At 40.2% G+C, this 26,742-nt stretch overlaps 1 protein-coding gene across 1 annotated transcript in view; it reads left to right on the forward strand.

Annotated features, from left to right (window-relative positions):
• Positions 1-26,742, forward strand: part of prkar2aa (protein kinase, cAMP-dependent, regulatory, type II, alpha A) — a 79,588-nt gene that overhangs the window by 3,800 nt on the left and 49,046 nt on the right. The window contains exon 2 of the mRNA XM_036135264.1: positions 54-337. Coding sequence (XP_035991157.1) covers positions 88-337 — 250 coding nt within the window. The 5' untranslated portion in view covers positions 54-87. The remainder of the gene's footprint in view (positions 1-53; positions 338-26,742) is intronic.

The raw sequence follows: 26,742 nt of genomic DNA on the forward strand, positions 1-26,742 counted from the left end.
CTAGTAAAGACTCCTGACAAATACCGTTTCCCTGTCTTTTTCTCTTCCTTTAGATATCGAGCAGCTACCAACAAGCTAAAGACAGCCATGAGTATTGAGATACCGGTGGGGTTGACAGAACTGCTGCAGGGCTACACAGTGGAGGTGCTGCGACAGAGGCCGTCGGACCTGGTGGATTTTGCTGTACAGTACTTCACCCGCTTGCGGGACACCAGAAGTCAGGATGGGTCCGGCGTGGGCGGCAAACCGGGGAAAGGGGTGATGTTCGACGGGGAGCCCATGCAAACGGAGTCCAACGGCGAGGACGACGACGACGATGAAGATTCTGACTTTGAACGTAAGTCGGTGCTTTAGGTTTGTCACTTTGTTAGATGGGCTTGTCTGAGTAAAGCCAGAAGCAAATAAGAGCGTATTTGCTTTCAAGGAGGAGATAAATTAAGAATGAGCGGCCTGGAGCGTCGTCTGAGTCTCTCTCTGTTTGAGAGATGGATCAGTCTAGCATGTAATGCCAACCCTGTTTTCATCCAAAGTATCTTCTGGCTCATGGTTTGGGACCGTAGTCTTCGCTTGCCAATTGTCTCAGGTCTTCAGATTGCTATTCTCTCAGGGGAAAAGGGAAAATGGAAATTGGCCACGCAAACACTCAAGGTAACATTCTGTAGTAAATTCTTCTGGTTTCATGAGTGCTGTAACAATAAGTTCCCTGAAACCAAACAGGGATTCTTCTGGCTTACTGACCCCAGATATCGTATGAATTTAGATTTGAGTCAAAAGTGTAAGCCGGTAGTCCATTAAAGGGTGGCTCCACGTTAAGTGGGTGTTATTGTTGGAGAGTCTATGCAAGATTGAGTCAATTATTTGCACCTTTTCACACCAGTGCTCAGACTTTGATCACGCTGTTCATAGAATCCTTCTTTACATTGACACAGCTCCACTGTGAGCCTACTTCTAGTATGTTAAAAAAAAAAAAAGAACCGTACATCCTGTGGCTCTCAAGTTGCGTGTGGACATCTGAAGGCTGGATTAATGGGACCCTGAAGTTCCCACACTGCGCATCGCCTCGTCTCTGCATCACTCCCCTGAGCGTGAGGGACTGGCGGAAGATGTGAGCCATTCCATAGCTGTGGATGGTGAATTTACACTTTATGTTGGTACTTGAATCTATTTAAGGAACCTCTACAATTCAGTAGTATGCAGCGGGGGGAAAAAAAAGTGAAACAAATTACATGCGTGCAAATCCTTAATGTGGTCCAAATGGTGCAAGTTTGATTATGGCTGCGGTTTCCCTTTGGTCCAATCAATGTGAGATTCAGTACATCGGAATGGATTTTAGATTTTATGGCTGTTTGGAAAATAAGATTTATGCTCCAAGTCTGTTGGCACATAAAAGGAATTTGGCTCTGGTGGTTGCCGTCTCTCTAGCTGTAGAAATCTTAGATTTACTATCCTCAACGCTGCACGCACTAGGCTGTATACAGTAGATGTTAAAGCACCACAGGCAGGGCAATAAATGTAAGGTGGGAGGACATGATGGGGTGTAGACGTTTGACAGAGACCGGATCAGTGGCGACGTTAAGGGAGAGCAACGTTTCTTACCTTAGGGTTCCTGTAACACCCACTGTGCCGCCCATGGTTATAAACTTTAGTTTTAGGTCGGCCGTGTTTTTATAACTTAACTATCACCTCTTGTGCAAATGTTATTTCAGGTAGAAGCAGTGTTGGCAAATACCGCTGACTGGCACAAGATGGATTATGTATTCTGTTTATTCTCACACAGTTCGGCTGCTGTATAACAGCTGTAACCTTAGCCGAGAGCAGACCGTGTGTGTTCACACAGGCACGTGTTCTCTTTCTATTTGATTTTGCCTTTTAGTGAAACCAAACCGCTGTGTGCCGAGTTTTTCACACCGGTCCAAATTCCAACCTGGTGACGTCATGAAGGCGTTTTATCTTTGTGCGTCCTGATTAAGAATCTCTACGGTGCTTGCCCTCTTCATCCAATGGAGCAATAAAAGGAGAGGCTAGCTACAGCCGGGCTTCAGGATGTCTAAAGGCTCGAGGTTACGCACATGACTTCCACGGCGTTGGGTTATCCAAGGATATTGAAAGAAAGCATTTGCTTTTTGTAATACCTCCAGTCTAGCCCAATAGGTGTGAAGGTTTTAAGTTTGTCTGCAGAAAATAAAATGGCACTAAGTAGCATCACTAGCCCCGGCATTTCCTTGGTTGTTAATATTTGAGCTTTGTCTATATTTAGTGTGTGGAAACCATTTATACACTACAAATTTAGCTCTTTTAGAAAACCCAAAATGAAACACTGTACAGATTGAGTTCTGTAATTCTCTTCGGGCTTGTATGAGTATCCCAATGAGTCCTTGGGCTCTGATCTCATTTTGACACGTTTGGAATATTTTAGATTGTGCCTCTTTTATATGTTCAGGTCAAGTTCATCCAGGGTTTCCTCCACTGTTTCTAAGCCTGGCTGGACATGAACGGTGCTGCATGCTACGCTAGCCTTAGCACCACCTTTGAGCTTTCACTTGACCCTAATTTATTAACACATCGGGTACAAAGGTACAGAGAAATAATAAAATCCCAATTGGAAATAAATAAAAGGATCTATTACATTAAAATCTTCACATCTTTTCAGTTAACTGGTTTGGAACCAGAAAAAGTAAAATTAGGTTTTAAATATTAAGATACGAAGGAGAAATTGAAATAATCTTTGTACTTTAGTGTGTCTTGTCAGCTTCGACTCTTTGAAACAAACGTACCAAAAAAAATCATGAAATGCCGCACGATTAGCACTTTTTACAATGACTGAGTTCCTACTACTTGAAAACCACGGTGTTTCCACTAAAGCTAATCATACTGTGACAACGGCAGCGCTCTAGCAGTTTTGGCTCTGCAGCGAATATCAATGAGTATCGTTACAAACCAGTTTTTAACTGCATCTCACCAGATTTATCGTACATGTCCCATCATGAAGAAGTGATCTGGCCCAAAAACATATAGTACACTCCAAATGTGGCGTTCTTAACCTTCTCTGGCATTTGAACGTTCTGGTTTGAGGTTTTTAAGTCAGATTGAGATGCTCTACTTCAGAAGTTTAAAGAAACAGCTGCTTCTCTACATTTAGGACACATGTCAGATGTTTCTACTGGATGTCTAACAAAGACTGTCTGTAAGTAGGCCATTGGCACGGTTTGTTGACTCTCTAAGAAAAAAATAGTTGTGAAATGAAATGCGCTAATTTAAATAATCTGCGCTCTAAAAGGTTGTAGTTGGTTCAAACTGTGAACCACCGCACCACCCAGTCTGGCTCAGAAATGAAACTATAAACCTAACCCTCCATGTACAATCAAATCATATAAATTATGTGATTCATTCTTAATTCTGTAAGATGAAATTGACTAATAGAAATGTAACAATTTACCATCCATCTGTGCTAATACAGACTAATGTAACAAACCACAGCATGGAAAATAATGAAGTAATCACTGACAACAAACATTAGCAAGCTGCACAACTCTGACATTCACTAAGTAATTTATTCACTTTGTAGCTTCAATATCCTTAATCTGCATCCGATTTGAAATTAGATGCTGGAAATGTTTTATTTCCGGACCCCTCCTCCTGTGCAAGCAGGCCGTCTGGGTCTTATGCTGTCCCGGTGCCACAGCTGGATGCTAAAAGCCTCAATCCAGGGGGTTGACAGAGAGTCTAGACCTCCACTCACTTTTAACAAGCTTCATCATATTGACCCCCTTTTAACCATACTTTTAAACAGGCCACCTGATTTATTTTTTAAATTTTATGACAGACCTGTCAAAAGTGCAACATGTGTGAATTCCTTCTTCTTTTTCCTGGACGGCAGCTTTCAGTGTGGCAGGTTTTCAACATTACCGTCTATTAAAGAATGAAATAACAGTTTGAAGAGAAAAGAAGCAAAACGAAGTGATTTACTTTTTTTTTTTTTTTTTTACTTTATAGCTGAAATAGAACTTCAAAATTTCAAGGGCAAACGATTTTAAATTAACAATTTAAGCTTTCAACTATAATACATGAATACAAAAAACTGAAGCCTTTGATTTATCCGGTTGGGCAGAGAGCCCATCCTGGCTCTCTGGCTTTCTGCTCTCCTTGCCTTGTGGATCTGGGCAAACGATTTTCAGACTGGTGCCTCTGTGGCATGTTGTGAAGTGGGACTCCAAGAAGAAATGGAGCAACTTCCTCTTGAAATTGCTGTTGTGTTTTGGACCTTCGAGACTGACTGGCGCACAGCTCCCTATGGAGGATGAAGCGGTCGGTGACAGCAATGTCCAGGAAATGCTGGGAAGCTGTTAGAATAAAACGGTGGTTTAAAAAACTGTGTCCGGTCACCTTTGTGTTCTTCTGTGGGTAAAAGTTAGTTCCTAACAAGTGGTCAGATGTGCCCACACCTCATGTATTGGTTTTGAGAGAAATCCTGGTGTTTGCGGCAATCTTCCTTTAATCTACTGAAACGACATGCTTCGGTTCCCCGTGATGTCTGAGACCTTTGGTAGCTCCAGCAGGGACTAACGCGGCAAAAGAAAAACACCCAAGTATTACTTCGTCTACTTCTTTGAAGATTTCTTGCCGCATATTTGGTCGAATTGTTGCACAAAAGCTTCAAAATGTCTTCATTAAACAATTGGGGAATTTTATTTATTTTTTTATCTCTGGTTGAGAGGTGTGAATTTAGAGCTCAGTTTTACACACAGTAGCTACAGACGACATCTGTTCGACCTCAGTGGCCGCGCCCTCTCTCTGACCATGGGTAGGATGAGTTCCTTTTGCTTTTTCTATTGGCCAGACCATCTAGGAGTTACGTTTGGAGAAGCTCCTGTGACGTATGACGCAGGTGTGAGTGTTGCCTATGATTGGTCGAGCTTATATTAAAGGAGTCCTAGGCGGCTGCCATAATGAACCATACACCCTGAAAGGGCCATTTCTCAGCTTTTCTGCACTTTGGGAATTTCTCTGATGTCTTGAACGGTACAGGAAGTGAGTTGGTGGGAATGTACGCATTCCAGATCCTAGAGGGTTGTGTCCTCTCTCACAGTCGGTGGTTGAAGCTGGAATGCAGAGGGAAAAGTTCACCAGGTTGAGCTCATCGGGGCGCTGGTGGCGTTACATTCGATTTGTCTAAGGCCAAGTAGCAGAATAGATGGTGTCACTCCTTTTGGTATAATCTGTTTCTGAATCATCCACTCCTCTGGGGTGAGATCAGTTGCTTAAAATACCGAGTCAGTTCATCCACTTCTGCCTCTGGAAACTCTGCAGAAAGATACTCAAATAGTCCCATAAATGTTTAGAGTAAAGGGATCACCCATTGTGGAAATTATGTTAATGTTTAAAAACAGGAGAAACTATAGACCTTCATATAGTGTTGTACATCTGGTCAAGACTTACCAACTTGGTTGTATGGAGAAGACAGGAGCTCATCTCAGCAAATCAGTTCAAGTTCTCCCACAGACGGTCTTGGAGATGGATCTTTGCTTTCCTTCTCAACGGTTCTGGTCCGTGCACGTTGCCAGTTTGGGTCCAGGCCCGTGGTAAATTAGTACTCTTAATTTACAGCTGACAATCCTTAACATTTTTAATTTTCATACCCCACCTGGACTTTTGACCTTGTTTTGTGTGTTGCCAGCGCTGACTGGGTAAAGGTGAGTCTTCTGTGTGCTTCAGCCAGTGTCACTGCTCAGGCCTGACTGCTGAGCGGGAGGCTGCCAAGTCGGGTCAAGCAGTCATGCATGAAGTTTGATAACAGCCATTCAGCAGGATTCCAGCAGGTTTCGAGGAAGGGGAGTGTTTTTCACCTGTACAAAGAGCGACAGCATATGGTTACTGAATCTTTTCTAGATGGCAAATTAAAATATTTAAAACAACAAGTTAATTGTATTCAATTCAACAATCCTTTAATACAGTCTACGTTTAATTAGCTGAGCTCTACGTTACACTGAAATCAATCTAATATTAAAATGACCATTACTGACACTGTATTTTACTGCAGCATACTTGCTGCAGGTGCTGAATAATGCCCTGGCGGCTTCGTAAAAAGGGGTCAAGAGCCCTCAACGTATGAGTGACCCACCTAGTGCCTCCAGCCCTTGTGGTTATGAGCGGTATCTGGCCCAGAAGCATTAAACTTTGCCTCCGATTTGCTCTCTTCAAAGCACTTTTGTGATGAATCTCATGCAGGCCCGAGAACAGATGTTCTACTCGGTTTACCTAAATGCAGCTCTTCACTGCTGCCGATGGGCCCTGCAGTGGATATCCAAGACATGAATGCCGTTCGCTTGGTTTTAGCCTGCTGTCAGCACCTCTCCGCTCCTCCGTCGTCACTGATGCTCCAGCAGTTGCACATGCGAGCAGCTTGTCCGGCTGCTTAGATTCCTCACAAACTCTTGTCATCCAACTGGTTACAGCGTCGTTGATACTTGCTGCGTCTGTCCTTTGCCCTGCCTGAATACCAGCACAGCTCACATCCACCTTCCCTCTATTACACAGACAAGATTTCCTCCTCTGTCACATCTGTGTCGGAGGGAGTTCTGATGAAGTTTCTCTGTGTTGTTCATAAACACTCTAGCTTTCTTCCTGTTCGGGTAGGTACTTTCTGTATTCATCCCTTCTTTTCATCTAATCTACAATTGAGGGGAAAAAATACTACACAGCCTAATCGGATTTTCAAAGGAACTGTCATAAGTTTAACTGCAGCAGCAAAATGACTGCTTGGGTTTTTGCACACGATCTATAAAGCATCGCCACTTGCTAGTGCTTCAGCAGGATGAAGTGTTACTCAAAGATTGTTAGCTAGCATTGTGATAAATGCTTAATAGCAACTCATATAATGGCCCATAGTTCATAATAGCTGAAGTGTCTTCGTTTTTCACAGATGTTGTGCGCACTTTTAAACAGTATGTTCAGCTTTACTTGGTGCACAGTGCCCTCATGGCAGCATTTTCTTTTCTCAGAGATGCAATATCTTGAATGATGCATTTCACCTCTTTGGTGCATTAAGACTATTTGTGCTGCTTCATAGCCTCCAATTTCCCTATATTTATTTTTATTTTATTTTTTGTGTGCGCCTACAACACAGCTATTAGTCTTGCTGCTGGAGGCTGCATGCCGCCGACAGTTGGAACATCGACTCGCGGCTCTCATCACAAACAAGCCAGTTGCGCAACTCAACATTGTCAGTTCTTTTCCATTTCTCATTAAAAAAAACCTTTTTATGTTTTACTTCCTCCCTGGATCCAGCCCCCCCACCCCCCGCGCCCAAGTGACCCCGTCAGAAGGTTTAGGACAAGGTTTCTGGACCAAATCTAATCTTTTCAAGTCAAATTTGAGCTACTTCCATATTTGCTCCTGAATCCGATTTTTCATCTGAATCTTTTTGAGTTCAGATACTCCAGTATCCGAGTTCAAAGCAGACATTGTCGATAATGTCAACTAATCGTTGCAGCCCTACATGCGGGTCAGTTTGGAGACGCAAACAGTTACACTGGAATCAGACATAGGCATCATTTTGAAAGTAACCAAATATCCGATTGCAGAAAAAAATCAAAATTACGGACATACAGTGAGAACGTAGCCTTAGTTATCTGCTGTTTTGTAGGGTTTAAACAATTTATCTAATGATTCGAGTAACTCAATTACTAAAATGAGGCTTTTGTTCTATTCCGGTTAAACCTTTCGGCGCACTGTCTTCCCACCAGGTGGTTATTTGCATTAAATATCTCCGTCCTGCTAATGATGGCCTGCGCTGCTGATACGTGGAGGCCAACTGCGATTATCAGCTAAGGTCAGGACACAACGAGGGGAGAAAGAAGTGCAGAGAAAATGACACAAGAAGAAAACACCACAATGCGTACGCTACAAAATGGATTTAGCCTTCCATGATGTCCTCAATGTAGCAACAGATGAGCAGGAAACATCAGCTGCATGTTTCAGGACAGAGTTTCTGAAAGTGGTAAAACTTCATTTTCCTGCTGCTATGTCCCCGAAATAAACAAAAACTCTACAAATTCCTCTGTAAAAAAAATAATTTCTCTAAAACGAAGGACTTATTGGCAATAGAGCGTGCAGTAATTACCGTCATTTGAGCAGAGAACGCCCCAATAGGTGCGCAGCGAGTCGGGATTCCTCGTCGGTTTCCCACAGCTTCAGATGACTAACCTGTGTGGGGAAACTCCTGGGAGTGTGGAGACCAGCCTGGAGCCGACAAAACGCTGGAACCCTGGAACAATACTCACGGCCTCCTTTCTATGACGTGAAAGGCGCAGCACGAGGAAGCCGGCTCTGTTCCCTTGCCTCTTTCGCCGACGTTGTCTGAAGCGGCGGGGGATCCACTGGCAAAAGAGGAGACATGCCGAGACGCACAACAGTGCTGGAAATGCAACTCCGTTTTGATTACCTGAAAGTTGATCTGGAAGTAAAGAGTGGCGATCATATATCCGCAAGGAAGCAACCCCATACAGAAACGATAATACAATAACGATAATGTAACGTGTAAACAAACGGGCAAAACGCAGGCGCCGTCTGGTTCACTCATTGTAATTTGTAAACTAGCTAGTTTTGGTTTCCCATAGTTAATACAATGATATAAGCACGGTGCAATTTTTTTACATGGTTTGTTTCTTTAACTCTTGGAACCTAAAACCTCTGCAGGATCACCACACAAGCCTCAGCAGCGTTTTTAGTACTATTAGACCTCCATCAATCCATGATACGTAACTGCTGCTGATGTGAAACGTAGCCAGTGTTAAAAATCCTCCTTTTAAAGGGACTAAGTGTGGTTACTACCACAGAAATTTCTCCTGACTAATAGGATAACAATCTGTGGAACATTTTAAAATAATTTCGCATCAGAGACGGGGTGTTGTTTTCTGTGAGAACCACAGCGGTACAACAAAGGTACATTAAGTTGGGGGCAATCCTTGTGTACAAAACACAATTGGGGGCAGTTATCAAACCTTAGTCACATTCACCTGAATTTCATTCTTTTTAGGAAAAATCCAGTTTCCATTATAAATTGAGACGCCAAACAAAGAGGGGCTATTGCCTGGCAGGCTGCGTTTCTCTGGGATCAACCTGTTATGTAGCTTATCAGAAATCCAAGTTCTACATAGATTGACCAAATTTCCCTAAATGAATATTATTCCATTGTTTGTGTATTTGCTTATTTAACCTCAACTGTCTGGAAACATATATTTATGGCATACTCAAGCTACAGAGCCATTTTGTGTATCCTTTCATGTTTTCAGTTGTTTTTTCATGAGGTCTAATTTATTTATTTCCTATTAATTTATTTTAGTTTCTTTTCCTAACCATAAAGCTGCTTTTGTAAACGGCCAGCAGGCTAATATTAGGTAGCATGCTAGTCAGTTTTGCTTTCCTCTCTTGTTTCCCCACACAGACAGCTGTGCAGCCACACAGGACATGACAAACACTCAGGTTGTTGGCGGAGATTCCTTTGGGCTGATTTTTTTTTTTTTTATTTAAGATGCTGGATAAAACAAAGCGGTCATTAAGAACGGCCAGCAGTATGGCTTGGATGCAATATTTAATCAGCCATTAAGTTTTAGTTAAGCTATGAGCTGGTCGGACATTTACCGCTCCTGATGCCTATACCTGATGCGGGTTTTAGTGAGGTGCTAAATGTCACAGAATGGTGTGGGCGTCTTCATCATGAAAAAAGGAAGAAGAGTGAGAAAAATGTGTTATTTTGCAGCCAATATCATTATTGTAGCATTTAACAATGTCTCACTTTTGCATTTGTTTTTACGTCTCCGCAGGGATTTGTTTGGCTGGCCGCTAAAGCCTCATTTCAAGTAGGGGATTTAAGAATAAATGTATTTATCTTACGGCTGAGTGTTATAAATATCTTGTTTCCTAAAGAAGTCTTGCTTAAGAGCACCAGAGCGCATGTATCATGTTTCCATCTTCCTAATATGTTAAAGCCTTTTCTCTGAGCTGGCCTGTGTAGTATCAGTTTAGGAGTGCATCCGCATCAGACCCAACGCCGAATGAATGGACACCTTTGTGACTGAAAACACTGTTGCTATTTATAATAAGATGGATGGAGGACAGTGAGTCCTAGGGATGATAATAGAAATTCATTAAATGTGTTTTTATAAGAAAGACGGCTGGAATGAAACGGTGGTTGTATGAAAAATGTCAATGAGGATACAGAGAGGCTCTCGGTCCATTAGGAAAGCATCTGCATCGCTTTGTGGAACACGGCGAAGCTAAGTAGACGGATCAGTTACCTGGATATGAAAACCATTTGTGTAAAAGGGCAGCTTTATGTCAGTTTAGCGGGAAATTAAGCAAACATAATAAAGAGTGTTTAGGTTTGGATCAATCAGTCCATGTAACTTGAAACCATTTCTGAAAAGTGTCAGTCAGTATTTTCAAAAATGCTACTCGGGTGTGTTGTTTTGATTATGTATAAACACTGATATTTTGAAAGCACAATACTCACAACATCACTCGAAGCCAGCCAAGAGTTTCCTCTTCATCGCAGGCGCCTTTCTTCCATCAGTATATGCAAAACTTCCCCAGATGGTAGGTGTTTATTTTTGACAGCAGACCTTCTCTTACTGGTGAACACTTCAGTAAAGAGGCAGATGAGTGTGAATCGGTGAATACAACTGACACAAAATATTGAACATGAGCTCTTGTTTTTTTTTTCTACATAAGTCTTCAAGGATGTGGTTTTGATTTACTTTGAGATTTTGTGCAAATCAAATGAATGTTATCAGATTCCTCCTCTTGCTATGTGTGAGTGTGAAAGGTTAGCATTCATAGCTTATTTGTCCGGTGAGCAGACTAGTCCTGGTATGGAAGAAATCCCTTAACGTGGAAGAATGGCGTCATTGTGACAAATGCATTTATCCTTTGTTAGACCCTTGGAGCATTTCGGTTTCTAATGATCATGGTGTTTTTCTTTTATGGTTTTATATACATGTATACATTTTCTTGATTGATTTGTGTATGAGCTCTGTTAAACTGCAAAACTTTGAACTTAATGAGATCAGTTTCTAATTGTTAACCTTCCCTCCACATGCAGATGATTAATGTTATGCAGTCCATTCATTTGACCCGTTGAAAACCTGCAAAGTGCATTAAAGTGAGTGAACTCAATTTCCGTTTCACACATACACTGGAATCCTTAACTTTTGATGAGTGGCATGTGTGAAAATGACTTTAGACGCTGATGCCCGGGAACAGCTGACATTTAGTCATTCCTATGAAAGCCAAAGTTCATTCCTGTATTTAAGAAAACCGCCGCAGTTATCTTGAGACTTTTAAACTGATTGAGCCCTTCATTGACGTCAAACGCTGTTTAGCACTTTGCCCCTTTTTTTTTTCTTCCTGTACTCGTGTGACCCTCGACTCTTCAGGTGTCTTTTGCTATGTTCACACTGCAGGTCTTTTTTTTTGTTGTTGTTGAAATCGGATTATTTTTTTAGGTGGCCGTTCATACTACTATTAAATGCGACCGCCATCAGACTTCTTTTTAAACAGTTAAGACCGCAAAGTGACCCACATGTGCGGACGACAGAAGTTGTCACTCAGCAGCGCACTGTGTATGGAAGTAATGGTGAATAATTGTTTCTAGAAGTGTTCAATAAATTTTGGATAAAAAAAAGAGCAGTCGAAAAATTAAAACAAAACACGGAGACTGGCCATCATGTCTCCTTGCCATTATTATTAGGAAGCTGTTGAGCAATGGCAGCTGCCAATATTAAGACCACATCATGTTAAAATGAAGTAAGGTAAGAAGAAAGCAGCACAGCTATTAACAATGGTCTTTAACGTAGCGTTAGCTGCTACTGCTGTGTGGATGTGCAGTGAGGAACAGGAGAGTGACGCGACAGACGGATAAAATGCGACATGACCGTTCAGACGGCGGATGCTTCGAAAAAAAATTTGATGCATATCCGAATTCGTACCAGATATGGAAACGGCTCAAATCGGATCTCTCTGGGGGTGAAAAGATCAGAATTGGGCCGTTCCCACTGCCAGGAAAACGACTGATTTGGGTGGCACTTCCCTGCAGTGTGAACATAGCCTTAGATTTTCTCACACCTCTCAGAATCAGAAACGAGCTTAACAAAATGACCTTAGGTTTGGCTGAAAAACGTTCCCCCTTTTCTGTTATTATTTCTGCTACGTTTCAATTAACTAGGCGCTTTACTTTGGCATCCATTCGCTACATTAAAGACCACTGCGAGGAGCTTGCATGTCGTAGTCTATGAACTGTGTCTGCACACACCATGCAGATTAAAAACCTAGAACACCTGTGTGCTGAAAGGCAGCATTTCCATCTATACAGTTGGACATTTCCATGCCTGTTTGCATGCGTTTGGTTTCAGTGTCCTGCGGCGCAGCAGGTGACCTGATTAGTATGCAGGAGTGCGTGTCCAATGGGTTTGTAGCCTGTGGGTAAATCTTATGCTGACTAGCTTAGAGACCCGTCCCTCTGGCAGACTGACCGCTCTAAGTGGGAAAGCCCTTGGACAGATTAAACTGCTCATACTCACTGGCGTTCTTCTCTCACTTTCTGGAAAACACTCCAATCTCTCAAATGTGTTGCGTGGACTCGCTCTCAAGTTTATCGATACACGATCTCTGACAAAACCCAAACTTTCAACCAGGAGGTTTGAAAGTAACTCAAAGCTTGAGGTCATACCACATTTAAATAAACCTGTCTTTTCAAACCTAAGTTTAGGTTTAAAAATATTCTGGGGATGTTGACAAGAATGATTTTCATGCTTAGTTTGAATCTAATACTGATTTATAGTGGCGGTGGGGGGGGGGGGGGGGGACATGAGAGTCAAAACACTTTTAATTCTGCTGAAATGCATAAGGGTTCTTTGTAATAAAGATAGAAAATATTAATCTAATTTAATATTAGTAAAAAGGTATTTAGGATCTACTCGGTAAAAGCAAATCCTCAAGGATCCACAACGGGGCAAGTTGCTGGTATTATGTAATGTTAACTTAAGCCGTCCACCATGTTTAATACGTCACAGTTGTAGACACAGAAGCTTTCGGGACCTTTTTTTTTTAAATTTGCTTTAAAACAACGATTATTAGGATGCTTCAGTCAAAGCTTGGCTTTTTCTGTCTGGCTGCCTGACAGTCAAAATGCCTCCAAACAATACTTCTGCACCTTCCCTGTTTTGACTTTAAGCCACCAGGTGAGCTCCTGCAGTGGATTGGGACTGACTGTGTCTGCAGAAGTTATGAATTGATTATCAGGGCTTTCTGTGTTTATCCTCATATGGGATGAATTAAGTCATAGAAATCACTGTCAAAAATGCTGCCCAGTTTAGTACAAAGTGAGGAAAAGTCATATTTATATTTACTGTTTTTAACACAAGACTTAGAATAGTCTTTTCTATCATTTTTTGTTTCTTATTTTTCTTCAATGTTTGATTTATGTTTAACTCCAGCACTTTTCTGCTGACATATCTGACTCTGTTGTTTCTACCAAACACTGTTTTGTCTTTATATTCTCTGTTTAGCCTAAAAACCTTCATTTATGCTTTTCGTTTTTTCCATCTTGGTCTGCTGGTGTCTGTCTGCCTGCTTACCGGTCTACTGCTGCAGAGCGTTGTTGTTGTTTTTTTTTTACCAGTTTTCCTTTGCCCATATCTGCAGCTTTAGAGTATTATTCTGCCAATGGTTAAGTCCAGCTACCTTTTTTTTATGCATGTCTTGTACAATATGTTTTTTTGTTAGTTTAGTTTGTCCTGTCAGCAGAGCTCTTTAAGCTGTTTTCTTTCTTTTTTTGTGTTTTTTTTTCCCCCCTTATTTTTTTTTGTCAGTGTTAGACTTGAATGTGTGTTGGAATAAATACAGTTCATAGGCCACCGACTGTCTCAGTAAAAAGTCTGTTAAATCATTGGGGTTGGGGATGGGGTCGCAAGTCCTGTTTAGTTCACATCCTTGTTTAATGAAGTGCATCTTTACTCTGCGCCCATAAACACAGCTGCAACGTCGTCCTTGCTGCTAGGAGTCCATTAAAGCCAACAGAGCGTCTTGTGCAAGGGACAGAATTTGAACAATGCCTAAATAAAGTGTGAGGTAACTAAAAAGTGTGCACACATTTTCACAAAGACCGCATCAGCCAAGAGAAAAGGGTTAACTCGGACACAGAGGTTAGGTTGTGGTACACGTTACGTGGTTGTATTTACTGATAGTCATCATTTGAACTTTATTACTTCCTCATGTTGTTCTCAAGCATCTTTGGTGGTATTACAGAAAAATGAGGAAATGGTATGAGATCATACGTCTTTAGGGACTGAATCTAGGCTTTCCTCCTTTGCTCCAGCGTGGTGCTTCCTCTTTTCCCAACAAACAACATACCGCTGAACTATAAATAATAAAACCTTGCTTACTTTTTAACTACATTCAGTGTGTACTGTGCACGCTTCATATCCTCTTAGGTCAGGAACTCTCCCAGAAAATGGGGTAATCCTTGCGGTAGTTGCCGTGGCGGATAGCAGGAGGTGCTGAAGTTGCAGGGTGATAACATTTGTCATTATAAAAAAGTATTTAAAAATCTATGCCAATCTATCTTAGTGAAAGATTGTCTGTGTCTTCCTGCTACACTGTAATTGAAGATAATTCAATTTGACTTACATTTGCAGCAGTCTTCTGCTGACTTTTATCTGTCCTAAAAATAATTCAACACATTGTTTACATGAGGTATTTAGAGGGCTTTCCATTGACATTTCCTACCACTGGTAACCTCTTCGTCCCAATCTCTGTTAACTTTATAAACCAAACTGCTTCCTTTGATGTTTTCTCTCGCAGCCGAAGCATTTGTCTTTGTTCAGCGCCATTTCAGCTGGGGCTGCACTGTAAAAGAGCACAAAAACCAAAATATGGCAAAGGATAAAATGGTTGACTTGAGTTGACTTGGATCAGGATACTGAACATGCATACATTTGAGTATTATATAATCGTTTAGTCTAAAAGTAGCCTTATTTAGGTTGAGGCAAGTAGAAAATCTTGTGAACATGGCAGTGTCTTTATTTAGAAAAAGGTGTTGGTTTAATATCTGAATAGTTGTGTGCGTGTGTAAACATGCCTCCTGATACCGCTGAGAGAGATGACCTTTAGAAGATGAAGGGCAGTTGCAAAAAGCAGCACTGCTTCAAATCTGTCCAAAGCAGCATGTTAGTAAGTAGACGTGCATTCTCAGTTAGCTGTAAGATGATGAAACGTGTGTAATCATGAAGCGGGTACTAAAGAAACTTTCCCAGATTAAACTATATGCATATATTATAGTAACAGCAGTCGTTCAAAGAGAGCTCCTCAGTGATCATAGATTCAAACTAATCTTTACGCCTCTAATCTCATAGAGAACGTTTCAGAGCCCCTATGCTTGGGTCTCACTGTGTTTGCATAAATGTTAATTTTTTATTTTATTTGGCAAATCAAAACTGTTTTCAATCCGGCCAAATGCTTGATGCCTTGAAGGTAACATAGAATGTAGAGGAAAACCGCTCAGTGACTCATTGCGCATAGATTAAATACGTTTAACGTTTTAACCTTATATTGATCAGTTAGTTTTAATTAAACATTTACTGCTTCGTCATTGAGTCTTAAGCAGTTATTTGTGTTCTCCAACCCCAAGTTGTCAGATAAGCTTGAGTTGACTGAGGTTTGAGAGTTATTCTGTTACGTAGCATTCAGTATTATCTTCGACCCCGTGCTTGGAACAGAAAACCTCTAAATATGGGTCACACAAACACGTGTAATTTGTCCTGCATTGTTGAGTTGTTTGTCTATTTCTCAATGCCCGCAGAGATAGGACGTCTGCTATTTTCTGTCACGGCCTGCGCATTCCTGGTTTTTTCCTTTTGTTAATAAAATTCATCAGTCTCTTGGCTCCCGTCCCACCTCTGTCACACTCGTGTCGGCCCGGTTACTTGCTTTGCATGAGTCTGTCTCAGTGTAAAGCCCCAATCTCATTAGACCACACGGCTTAGAGGGAAGATGTTATTAGACCGGTTTAGCTGAAGGCCTTTGACTGGGTAAGAAAGATTTCATAAAAGGAAAAGGAGAAAATATGAGAAGACGTTAACGGAGGGGAAACCGAATGGATGGTGGAACTAGAGCAGCAATTAAATGTTAGCCAGATGTTGGTCAGTTAAGACTTTGCCAGATTTGTGTAAACCGTAAACCTCTTTTAGAGAGTATTTAAATACTCAGCCGAGGTATTAAAATGCTTGGTGACTTGCTGTTCATGGCTATTAGGGTCAAATTCTGTTGAAACACCACAGCAGTGACCCTTGCTGTGGTATGTAAATGTTTTTTTTTTCTCCTTGTTCCACTGAGTAACAAACAAACGTCCTTCATCTGGTACTAGCAGCAGTTTACTAAAAGGATAAATTGGTTATTGAAGCAGTGAGGTTCTTGTATACCTCATGGCCTTGTGGGCTGATGGGTGGTAGGGTTATTGACAGGACAGGTTTAGGTAGTGTGGTGTTTATGTCTGACAAAGCTTTTTAAGTATACTTAAACAGAACTGTTTGTCCCAGCTCATGGAGCTTAAAAATGGACATTACTATTATTGTGACTGAGGTTATGTTAATGAGGCTGCATGGTATTGGGTAATCATATCAATATGACGCAACACTGACTTCTCTCTTCATACATAATCACAACGTCACAATGAATCTTGACCACTAAAATCTAGCATAATGAGTAGGGTGAGTGGTCAAACACAAAGTGGCTTTCAGAATGTGAAAGTTGGGCTTTGAGAAGTTGCCCCAAGCGCTGCAGCCAAGCAGACCTTTGCTGTTGGGATATGAAATACACTGACAATGCGATAGGGATTCAGTTTCATCTTTTGCAGCTTTCTCTGATGTCAGCTTTTCCACTGTTTATCTACCACTGTGTTTACTGTCCACCATTTGATTATAACCGTTTAACTAAGTTGAAAGATTGTCATTAAGAGATCTTCTTGGCATGAAAAACACAGCCAAGCTGTTCCTACAGGTGTTAAACAAAGACAAATCTCATACATAAACATAAATTTCCCTACCTTACATTTGTGCCAAGTATATTTCTCAGGATTTTTCCATGTTGATGCCCAACTTGAGTTCATGCTTAACCAGATATCACCAAAAGTGAATTCTGACAATTTTGGCATTAAAGTTTTAGGAAATTAATAGTTTATTGTGATATCTTGTAATAAACAGAATACTTTAAAAACATATTTATTTAAAACTTTTCTTCTTCTTTTTTTTTTTTCCACCCACACCTGGTGTCCTGCAGTAAATGTATCGGCAGAGAAACTCCTTTGCCAGTATAGGCAGTAAGATTCCAAGTCTACCACAGCAACCAGTTATGGAACTGAACAACCCACTTTAAAAAGAAACAGACGGATTTACCCTAATTTAAGGCTTTGTAGATTTGTCCTTAACATAGTTCTGTAAGCCGGCCCAGCCATGCTCACCATAGTGACGACTGTCCTTGGAACCGGTCTCAGCCCACTTCTGCTGGTATTTGCCATGATTGGCAGTGGCCTCACCTGATGGTTCAGATAAGGAGCGAAAACCAGTGCGGTGAACTACTAGTGACCTCAAACACTTCCTCTTCTGTAGATTTTCAAAGCCTCGATGTTATACACTTTCTTCTCACATTGTATTGAGTTTTTTTTTTTTTTTTTAAAGAGCCAGTTTACAGAGACCTTTACCACGATAGCTCAGTCGAGCAAACTTTGTTCTGCTTCCTGTTTTTCTTTCTGGAATAAAAGCGCAGAGGTTGGGAATTTGCTTTGCTTACCTTTGCCACAGGGATCTGTCTCTAATGGGCAACCAATGCCTTCTCTAGTTATCAAGCGTAATTTTAGTCTTAATGGTAACATTTTTAACATAAACTGATGAATGTCAGAGCGAAAAATGATTTGTTATCGCAGACGGTAATTATTGCAGAAAAAACAGGAACATCATGTGTCCTGAATCTTGTTGCAGATTTGGGTGATAAACATTCTGCATTCTTCTGATGACTGAAGTGTACTAGTGTGTACTAGTTCTACTTGTTTTTTAATTGCACACATTTACATTGATAATGGTCAGGAGTTTGACAGGTGTCTAGACAAACTTTAGACTAGCCTATTTTAGCAAATTTATTAAAGTTAACACTTGCATTGTTTTGAGGTCATCAGGAACAAGTGCCTTCTTGAATATTGGGTATGTTAAAGCAAAATTGCTTTAATAAGACAGTAAAGCAGTAAGGGGTGAGTCACCTGCAGAGGACAAATTTCATTGGTAGATGTTTAGCTCCAACAACAAATATAGATTATTATTAATAATATCTCCCTAAATATCACAGCTGGATCATGTCAACCACTAGCTTTTCTCTTCTCTGCAAGCTTGATAAGGTTTCCCTGCCAGTTGATCCCCTTATTCAGTTTTTCTGTTTAATGCTTCTCTATTAAGATGTTTAAGCAAACGGCATAAAGGATTTGTAACCTTCTCCCATGATTTATTGGTTTCCTTTTTTCTTGTTTTTTTTTTTTTTTTTTTTACTTTGTATCTGTTCAAAGTGGTTTTAAATGTCTAGTAGTAAAATGCTCTGACAAAGATTTACATTTTCTTTTCTGTTCTTCAAAGGTAACCTTAAGCACAGAAAGCTCTGCACTGTGTATGTTTCTCAGCAGTAGCACAAGTTCAAATTACACCCTGCATCAGCTTTGACGTCAACATATTAAGCAACAGTCATCAGAATCCGGTGCCTACCAGTTTCTCCACATATTAGTTACTTTTGGGAATCTTTCTAGGCAGCGACTTCTGAATGAGGAAAAATCAGTGCATATCCCCCTGAGCAAATAAGGCTGGGAAACTCTATTTGAAAATAACCACAGTGTAGTTTCTGCCCTTTATTAGTCATACTATCAGGGATGGACAATCATCTTATCATTATTGTGTTTTTTTTTTTTTTTTTTTTTTTTTTTTTCAATTCTTCGTTATATTTGTGACTTAGTGCGACAATAAAAAAGACGACCATGAATTAGCATTTTCTCATGCTTTAATGCCTCATAACTCTTCTAATGATGGGAATATGCATGTGATGCCAAAACCCTAAACGAGACGTAGCCAAAACAGAAGTACACAATAACAGTAAATAAAAAGTAATCTTTGTAGATGGGTTAAGCTTTGGCAGTTTGGTGTTTGCCAGAAGCGTTCCCCCAAGAGCTTTTCTTTTAACAAAGCAAAGTTCTTGTCTTGTGGGTGAGAAATTCAGAAAAAGTCAAGTTATCCTTTTCCTGTCTTTAAATAACAAACTGCCATCAGGGTTCCCTCCCAGGCTAAGCGCGGTAATGAACATTTTCTTGAGGTTGATCTGTACTGCAGCAGAACTGTGTGTTGTGTGGAGAAACACTGCACAATGTGAAGCGGGAACTCTGACCAACAGAACCCGGTCATTGGGCTGTCTGTGTCCGTCAAGCTAATAACAGCTAGCGTTAGCTTAGGCTGTCCAGGAGGTTCACTGCTTCACTGTTGCGGATACAGGAGCTTTACTGACCTTTTTATGTTGCTCTCAATCATCCAAGTTCTAATGTTAGCTTAGCACATAGCATTAGTCCGAACAATGCATTTGTGTTTATCTTGTCCATAAAGAGGGTTGCATGTTTTCTTCTGCCAGACTTTAAGACTTCCAGCAGCAGCTCATTGTTTGGGTCAGGTGGACGGCGGCAGGGAGGAGACGGGCCGACTGTCTCTGCGCTCTGCCGCCGGAACAAGTGCAACGATTTGGGCACATCTGAATGGTCAGTTTTTCTAGACTTTAACAGAAATCTATTTTTTTTATTTTTTATTTTTTGAATAATTAAATTCTTTAGTATAAATTATATCAAGGCATCAATTATTTTGGCAACCCTACTATATACCACCTTTGGTATCACAGTACTGGTGTGTTTTAAAAAAAAAAAAAAAAAAAAAAAAAAAAACGTATTTAAAATTAATAAACAATTGTTGCTTAGCCTGAGGTTGGGAGAAACCCTGGACATGCTTTCTTAGCTGAAATATTTTATTCCTTTATATTTCTACAATTTTGATCAGTGGCTCTTAATGTTGAGCCCTTTTAAGTAAATGACTTATCAATAATAAACGTGTGAAGTAAGAACCAGCCTCAAAGAGGGTCAAATTACATCACCAAGAGTTGAAGGGCAGGGAAAGCCATGCAGCCTGGCTATAAGCAGGCCACAGTTACTTCCTTTTAAGGGCCTAAGTTCCAGTGAGTGTGCGATGAGAGGCTTGAAACACTGGGGGAAATAGATTGATTCACATATGGTACAAGGGAAGCGAGACAGGAGGCGATGTTTAAAATAGAAACTATACATAAAGTGTTCAGTGATGAGAAATGGTTAGTGTTAGCAGAGAGCTGCACTCAGTGATTGTCCCTTCATTGTAACTTTTATTGTTTTTATCTTTATTCTGCTTGTTCTGTACTGTACAGTGTCCTCGGGTGTTCTGAAAAGCGCTTTTTAAATAAAATGTATTATTATTAGGGAGGCTTGTAATGACATGGTGGCAGTACAGTTTAAGGAAAAACCGTGAATGCGTGATACACGTGGCTGAGAAAATGCACTTGAATTTTAGGTTTTGAAAACTTTTTAAATGTCCTTTACATTGTTCTTTTGAACAATAATTTCAGGCCAGTCTTTTTACCAGACTGTTTAAATTTGTTGTTAAAAAACTTCTTGTGATAATGAATCATTTAAGAATCAGTATAAGACCGCTAAATTCTAAAGAAAAATAGTTTCTAAAGACAGAATGTTTCCATTGCGCCTGAAATATAAAATTTCAATAATTATTGGGGCAAATCAACATTTTCAAATGAAAGCACAAGATTAAACCTTTGTGTTTATATATTATTTAAAGGTTAAAATGTTAACCAGTTGGATAAATAATCTAATTTTTTAAAATAAAACTACAATAAATGTTTGAGTTAAAAATGTCTAAGCCTCTATTTACATTTGCAAACTAGGGCTGCTCAATTATGGGGAAAAATTACTGTTTCTGTAAAAAAATAAATTCACAATTTTACATAATTGCTCGTTGACTTTGTGTACACCTTTCATTTACTACACGAAAAACGAAACACAATTGTTGTGGGAAAATGAGTCATTACTGTTTTTGTTGATTACATTTTTTGTAATTGTTTTGAGCCAAAATTGAAACTCAGATTTGATTAATTGCCCTGCCCTTCTCATTGAAAATGATTTTCTGGCGTGGGGATTCCGATAAATTTAAACTGTGTCTTCTCTGAGTGCTGAGCTGAATTGAGAAAACTCTTGATATGCAGTTGTCCTTAAACAACCTAAGCAATTTCTTCCTTTTTTAACTGCTTTTAGGGTTCAAACTGGGCCAGATTAATCAAAGACCACATTACTCTGCATTATTTGTCCGCCCTACTCCAGTAAAATCTTCTCAGCTGACTCTCAGATGATGCACTCGCCGAAAACAGCCTGCACAGACATCACACAAAAAAATTCCTGTAGTTGCAACAAATTGATTCGAAAACAGTTGTGTTGATGTCTCAGACACTGTTAAATATTCAGCACTTCCAGTGTGTGCTCAGTCCATGTGGTAAAGCCTCAATTTGCAAGAGGCAATAATTGGCATGTTGTTTGACGCTCATAATTTGACTGTGCTATGACGCACTGCGGCCTGGACATACACGTCAGCAGACCCGGTGCCTGCATTGCACTACATATTTTTACCTAGAGCGACACAAAAGACGCCATCAAGATGATTATCTGCAGTGTATCGCTCATACATACCTTCAAATGCCCATAGATTCAGACAGATTGCGAGAAAACAGTTTGAGAATGGAGACGAGCTATCTGTCCGTTTCACAATGTTTGTCTTGATGGAGTGACCGGGTTTTATTTGATATACTCTGACGGTTAAGAGCTTGAACTGAAAGTATTGAGACAAGCACTTTAATCTCTTGAAAACATCATTACCCCACGGGAACGGTGAAAAGACTTTGTTTTTGTTAAGCTAGATTTGGCTGTCCCCTCTGCAGGGACATAATGTACTTTTTAGTACTGGCTGATTATTAAAAAGTTGTGCTTCAAAATGGGGCAATTTCTATAACTGCAGAGGGAGGTTTTGGATTAAAGCCGAGCTGTCTCTATTGTGTCATACTTTTGTGAAATATGACAGTTTATCGTGGAATAAAGATAACACATCTGGGTTATGCACAGTTTAGATCCTGTTCTCCCTTTTGATTTCCATATCAACCTTAGGTTGTGGTGCAAGCTGAAAAGCCTGAAGTTCATGTTGCTTATAAGCGCTTTAGCACCCTGAAAACCAACTACACTCATGTTTTTTGAGACCCTAAGATTGGATGTATGTCTGTTCCTCTCTAAATGGGGAGATGAAACATGGAAAAAGATTTTTGGGTTCGCTCATTTTAAAGGCAGTATAAATCCCGTTTTAAGTCTTTTTCATGCTGTCTGAGAGAACGTAGAGCATTGTGTTACAGTCCAACATTTCAGAAGTGGGGTAAAAAAAAAATCCTTGGTGTTGTTTCCTGTGTAGACTGTTCTCATATTCACTGTGAAGGCAATATTCAGCGGGGAATTAGGGTTTTATTATGTGTGGGAGTACAAGCTAAAACTGAAGCGGATCATTTGTCGCTTTCCTAGTATTTCTCTCCCATTTACTGTGTTTTGTGAACCCAAACAGAAACGGCTCATGCTGTTTCTGTTTGGGTTCTGCTGACCTCACAGTGTGTCCAAATGAAGGATCGTGTTATTGTTTTTGCATGTGTTTATATATGCGAGTACCAGCGTAGTTGGACTCATTGGGCCATCCAAGGCTGCTTGTGCTGGAAGAGAAGTAACACATGGGGAAAGTTCCTTGAAACATATCTGTCCCTGATCTGTTATCCATTGGACCTTGAGGCTCCGGTGGTAGGGGTGTTGGTGTTGAGCAGAAATGGCAGAATAGATGACTGCTGCCTTTGTGGAGGGGGGGGGTGGTAAGATGCAGGTTAGGGTGAAGGTAGACAATCATTCTTGTTGAAGAGAGCCGCCTCTTTGCAGAAGTTGAAACCTTTCATATTGGATTTGTTTGTAATGCTCATCAGAGCTCTGTGCTTTAGAACAGGAAATTTGTTTGGAAAAATACCTGCGTCCAACGGAAACCATTTCCTGTTACACTAGTAGCGACGAACCAAATGCATATAGGCTCCACTAAGGGTGGATTGACATATTGACTCATCAACACATTGCAATTTGGGCTGGGTATTGTTAACAACCTCAGTTTGATTCAATATTAATTCATTTTTTAAGAAGTATACAATTGTATTTTAAGGGTATCTGTCATTAGATTTCGACATTCATTTCGATTTTGTCCATATGAACAGCCATTTTGCACCAATTTAAAAATCTATATGAATACTAAAATGAAAATGTGACTGTATTAACACTGAAGTAAAGTGCATGTAACCCTAAATTATTCACTTTCCTCTTAGAAACTTGGATAATTCTCCTAATTTTTGAACAATAACAGATCTGAAGATAAAGCACTGGTGCTGTGATACTTGTGATGAATATAGAGATCAAATATTTAAAAAAAGATTAGAGCACAGATTGGCCCACTTTCAACTGCTGGGTTGAAATCTTAATGAAAAAAATATAGGTATATATCAGTTACAGTGCTGGTGTGATGATTTTTATTCCCAGGTGGCCAATATAATATACAGCAGCAACATACAGTATAATAGCCTATAAGGTAACAAATAAGAGAGCCAGCGCTTTCTTTCTTGCAATAAAATAACTAGAAACTTAACTTGGACCTAACAAAATAAAGAACTGGAAAGCTAATAAACCTACACTGTTACTCTAGAAATGGACCATTTTCTGCTACACCATCTATAATCGTATCACTCTCTAGCATTTTATCATATTCATCTTTAGTAGAAGCCAGAATTGTTTAAATGTGTAGCTGCACTTCACTGGAGGGGTTTCTTTTTTTTTTTTTTTTTTTTTTCTCAACTTTTTCTGCGTCAGAGCCACTTGACGACTTATGCTGGACGTATTTAACATTGCTCATAGATTCAGTGACTGACAGGTATGCTCCGGGGTCACCGAGGAACGACATGTCGAGCTAGGATCCACTGCACCGCACAATCTCACTGTTAATGGCCGGGGCAAACTAGGAGGGAAGAGGCTTTTCGATTCGTGACTGCTGAGTTATAAGTGCCCCAGAGGGTTTTAATGAGAGGTTTTTCTGGTCTCAGCTGCTCAGTCCGCCGGTCGGCCTTGTAGCACTGGTTCACGTGTCAACAGGTCCACTCCGCTTATTAGAAAATAAATCAACATTGAAACATTTAAATCAAAATGGAATTGAATCGAACCCTCACCTAAAGAATCAAAATCAAATTAAATTGTGGGGTTTAGCCCTGCACTCCACCTTTTACTTCCAAAGCAATGGTGAGGCGGATTCATAGGTTTGTACAAATGCTGAAGAAGCTGGAGCAGAGAAAGGAGACTGAAAGGAAAGAGCAGCCTCTCTGCATTTAAATATGGGTTTTAGTGTTTAAATGCAGAGAATCACTGAGTTATTACAGAGTTCTGACCACAAACCTGGAGCCTGGTGCGCATCAGTGGTGTTCGAGGCGTTTAATGAGAGGATAAAGCTCATGCAGTGTGATGGTAGGGGCTCTGTGTAATGGTAAATGAAAAGATTCAGGAAGAATGTGGCTGAATAGTGATCAATATAGTGATGTTTTTCAGCAACAGTTTGCTTATTTTCCTACTATTGTGAGCCTTACATGGTTTAAACATCATGCTTATTTGAGATGCTGTTTCTTTCTATTGTCTTGAACCAGTCCTGCCTGTTCTCTTCTACCCTCTACAATAACAGGGCGCTAATAACAGTTAGGGTGTGCCTAACTCCAGGTTTCCCCCAGCACATTACAAGGCTGGTGGGGCTGCCAGCTTCCCTTCCTCCCTCCCCCCCACCCCCCACAGCACAGGCTAAGCTTTGTTTGTTTATTTGGAATGTCTCAATGTTTGAGAGCATCATTAAAGTTCCCGGTGTAAATAAGCTAGCGCGCTAGCTGTTATTATCTCGACGCACACTACGTTTTCGCTGCGCCCCTCCTTCGAGCCGCATGACATAACTCCACCCCCCCACCCCCCACTCCATGCACCTACCGCCAGGATCACCAGATTTTCTGGGGGAAACCCTGCTAGCTGTTACTGTCCCGTTTAGTGAAGGTCTAGACGGAGGTTTAGAACTTCCTAACAAGGACTTTGTTCTTTCAGTAAAATTTCCACCAGTTACTGTAAACTGTTGTCGTCAATAGATTAAATCCTAGATCACTAGAATGACAAAAGTGAAAAGTGCATTTTGTGATTAAGTCCTTAAATAAGTCCTTAAGTTCTTCTGTGTTCAATATACGATCTGGATCGTTTGAGCTGCAACAGTCTGAACCCCATTTTAACATATTAACACATCTGTAGACCTCCATAAATTGACTGAAGCTGATTATTTGAGATGTGACACTGACTGGGTCACTGAGATCAGGGGTTTCCAAAATGGGGTTGCGAGATGACCTAAATGATTATCCATATTTCTGACTTTACAATGTCAGAGATATCCAATAACATTGTAAATTTATGCCTTTATCACGGAAAATTTTTCTCTCTTGAAAATTTACAACTCCTCGACATCAGAGAACATTGAAGTTTTTTCTCACACAATGTTTGAGTGGAAATTTACTTCTCCATAGCCAGTAATTTATTTAATCAAGATAGCCGTTATGCATTTTGTGTAAATTACGAGACGTCATAGGTTTAAGTCTTATTAGGTGTACAAGAATAAAATGCATTACTAGAACAAATTTGTAATCAGGGTTTCCCAAGAAAATGACAGCTAGCATTAGCTTATGTTGACTGGCAAATTTTGTTTTATGTTGCTCTCAAACACTGAGGCATTTTAAATAAAAGATGCATAGCCTGGTGGCTCTTGTGATACTGTGGGGAAAACCCTGGTAATATTCTAAGAATTAAGTCACAGTCATTCAAAGTCCTGATACGAAGAATAATTTGATGTGCTAAAAAGATTTAGTATTACCTGACTTGTTAAAACGCTACCAAAGTAGAACTTTACAAGATGCTCAACAGTCCTCATTTTAAAAAATAATTTCTGTTACCGTCTAGTCCTTTTTCAAACTTTTTCTTTCTGCCTTTCACTGTTTCCATTCCAGGAAGCAGAGTAGTTATAGGAAAATCATGAAGCAATGACTTGCAGCGGGGTGCTAGAAAATTACAGACTTACTTAACCTGTTTTGGGGTTTTCAGATTAAATCTTTTTCTTTTCATGCCATTCTCTCATTCATTTCATCTTCAGTCACTTTATCTCAGCAAATTAAAAATATACATTTTTGTCTGAAGTACCACAGCCACATTCAACACCCCCACCCCCTCCATCCGCTAAATGATGTATTGACAGGCCAAGCAGACAGTCGCACAATTAGAACCAGTGAAAGATAAATCAATGGAAAACGCCAAGCAGAGATGGTTCAATTGCTCCCTTTTCCTTCTCATTCAGTCATTCACTCAGTGGGGTTTTTGTGTCTCCTGTCTCGGTTTCAACCCTTTTTTTAATGTATAATACATAAAAGTAATGACAGGAAAGAGGGCTGCGTCTGTCACTTTTATCT

The sequence above is a fragment of the Fundulus heteroclitus genome, chromosome 1 (genome assembly GCF_011125445.2).
Source record: "Fundulus heteroclitus isolate FHET01 chromosome 1, MU-UCD_Fhet_4.1, whole genome shotgun sequence".
In the NCBI taxonomy this organism is placed as follows: Eukaryota; Metazoa; Chordata; class Actinopteri; order Cyprinodontiformes; family Fundulidae; genus Fundulus; species Fundulus heteroclitus.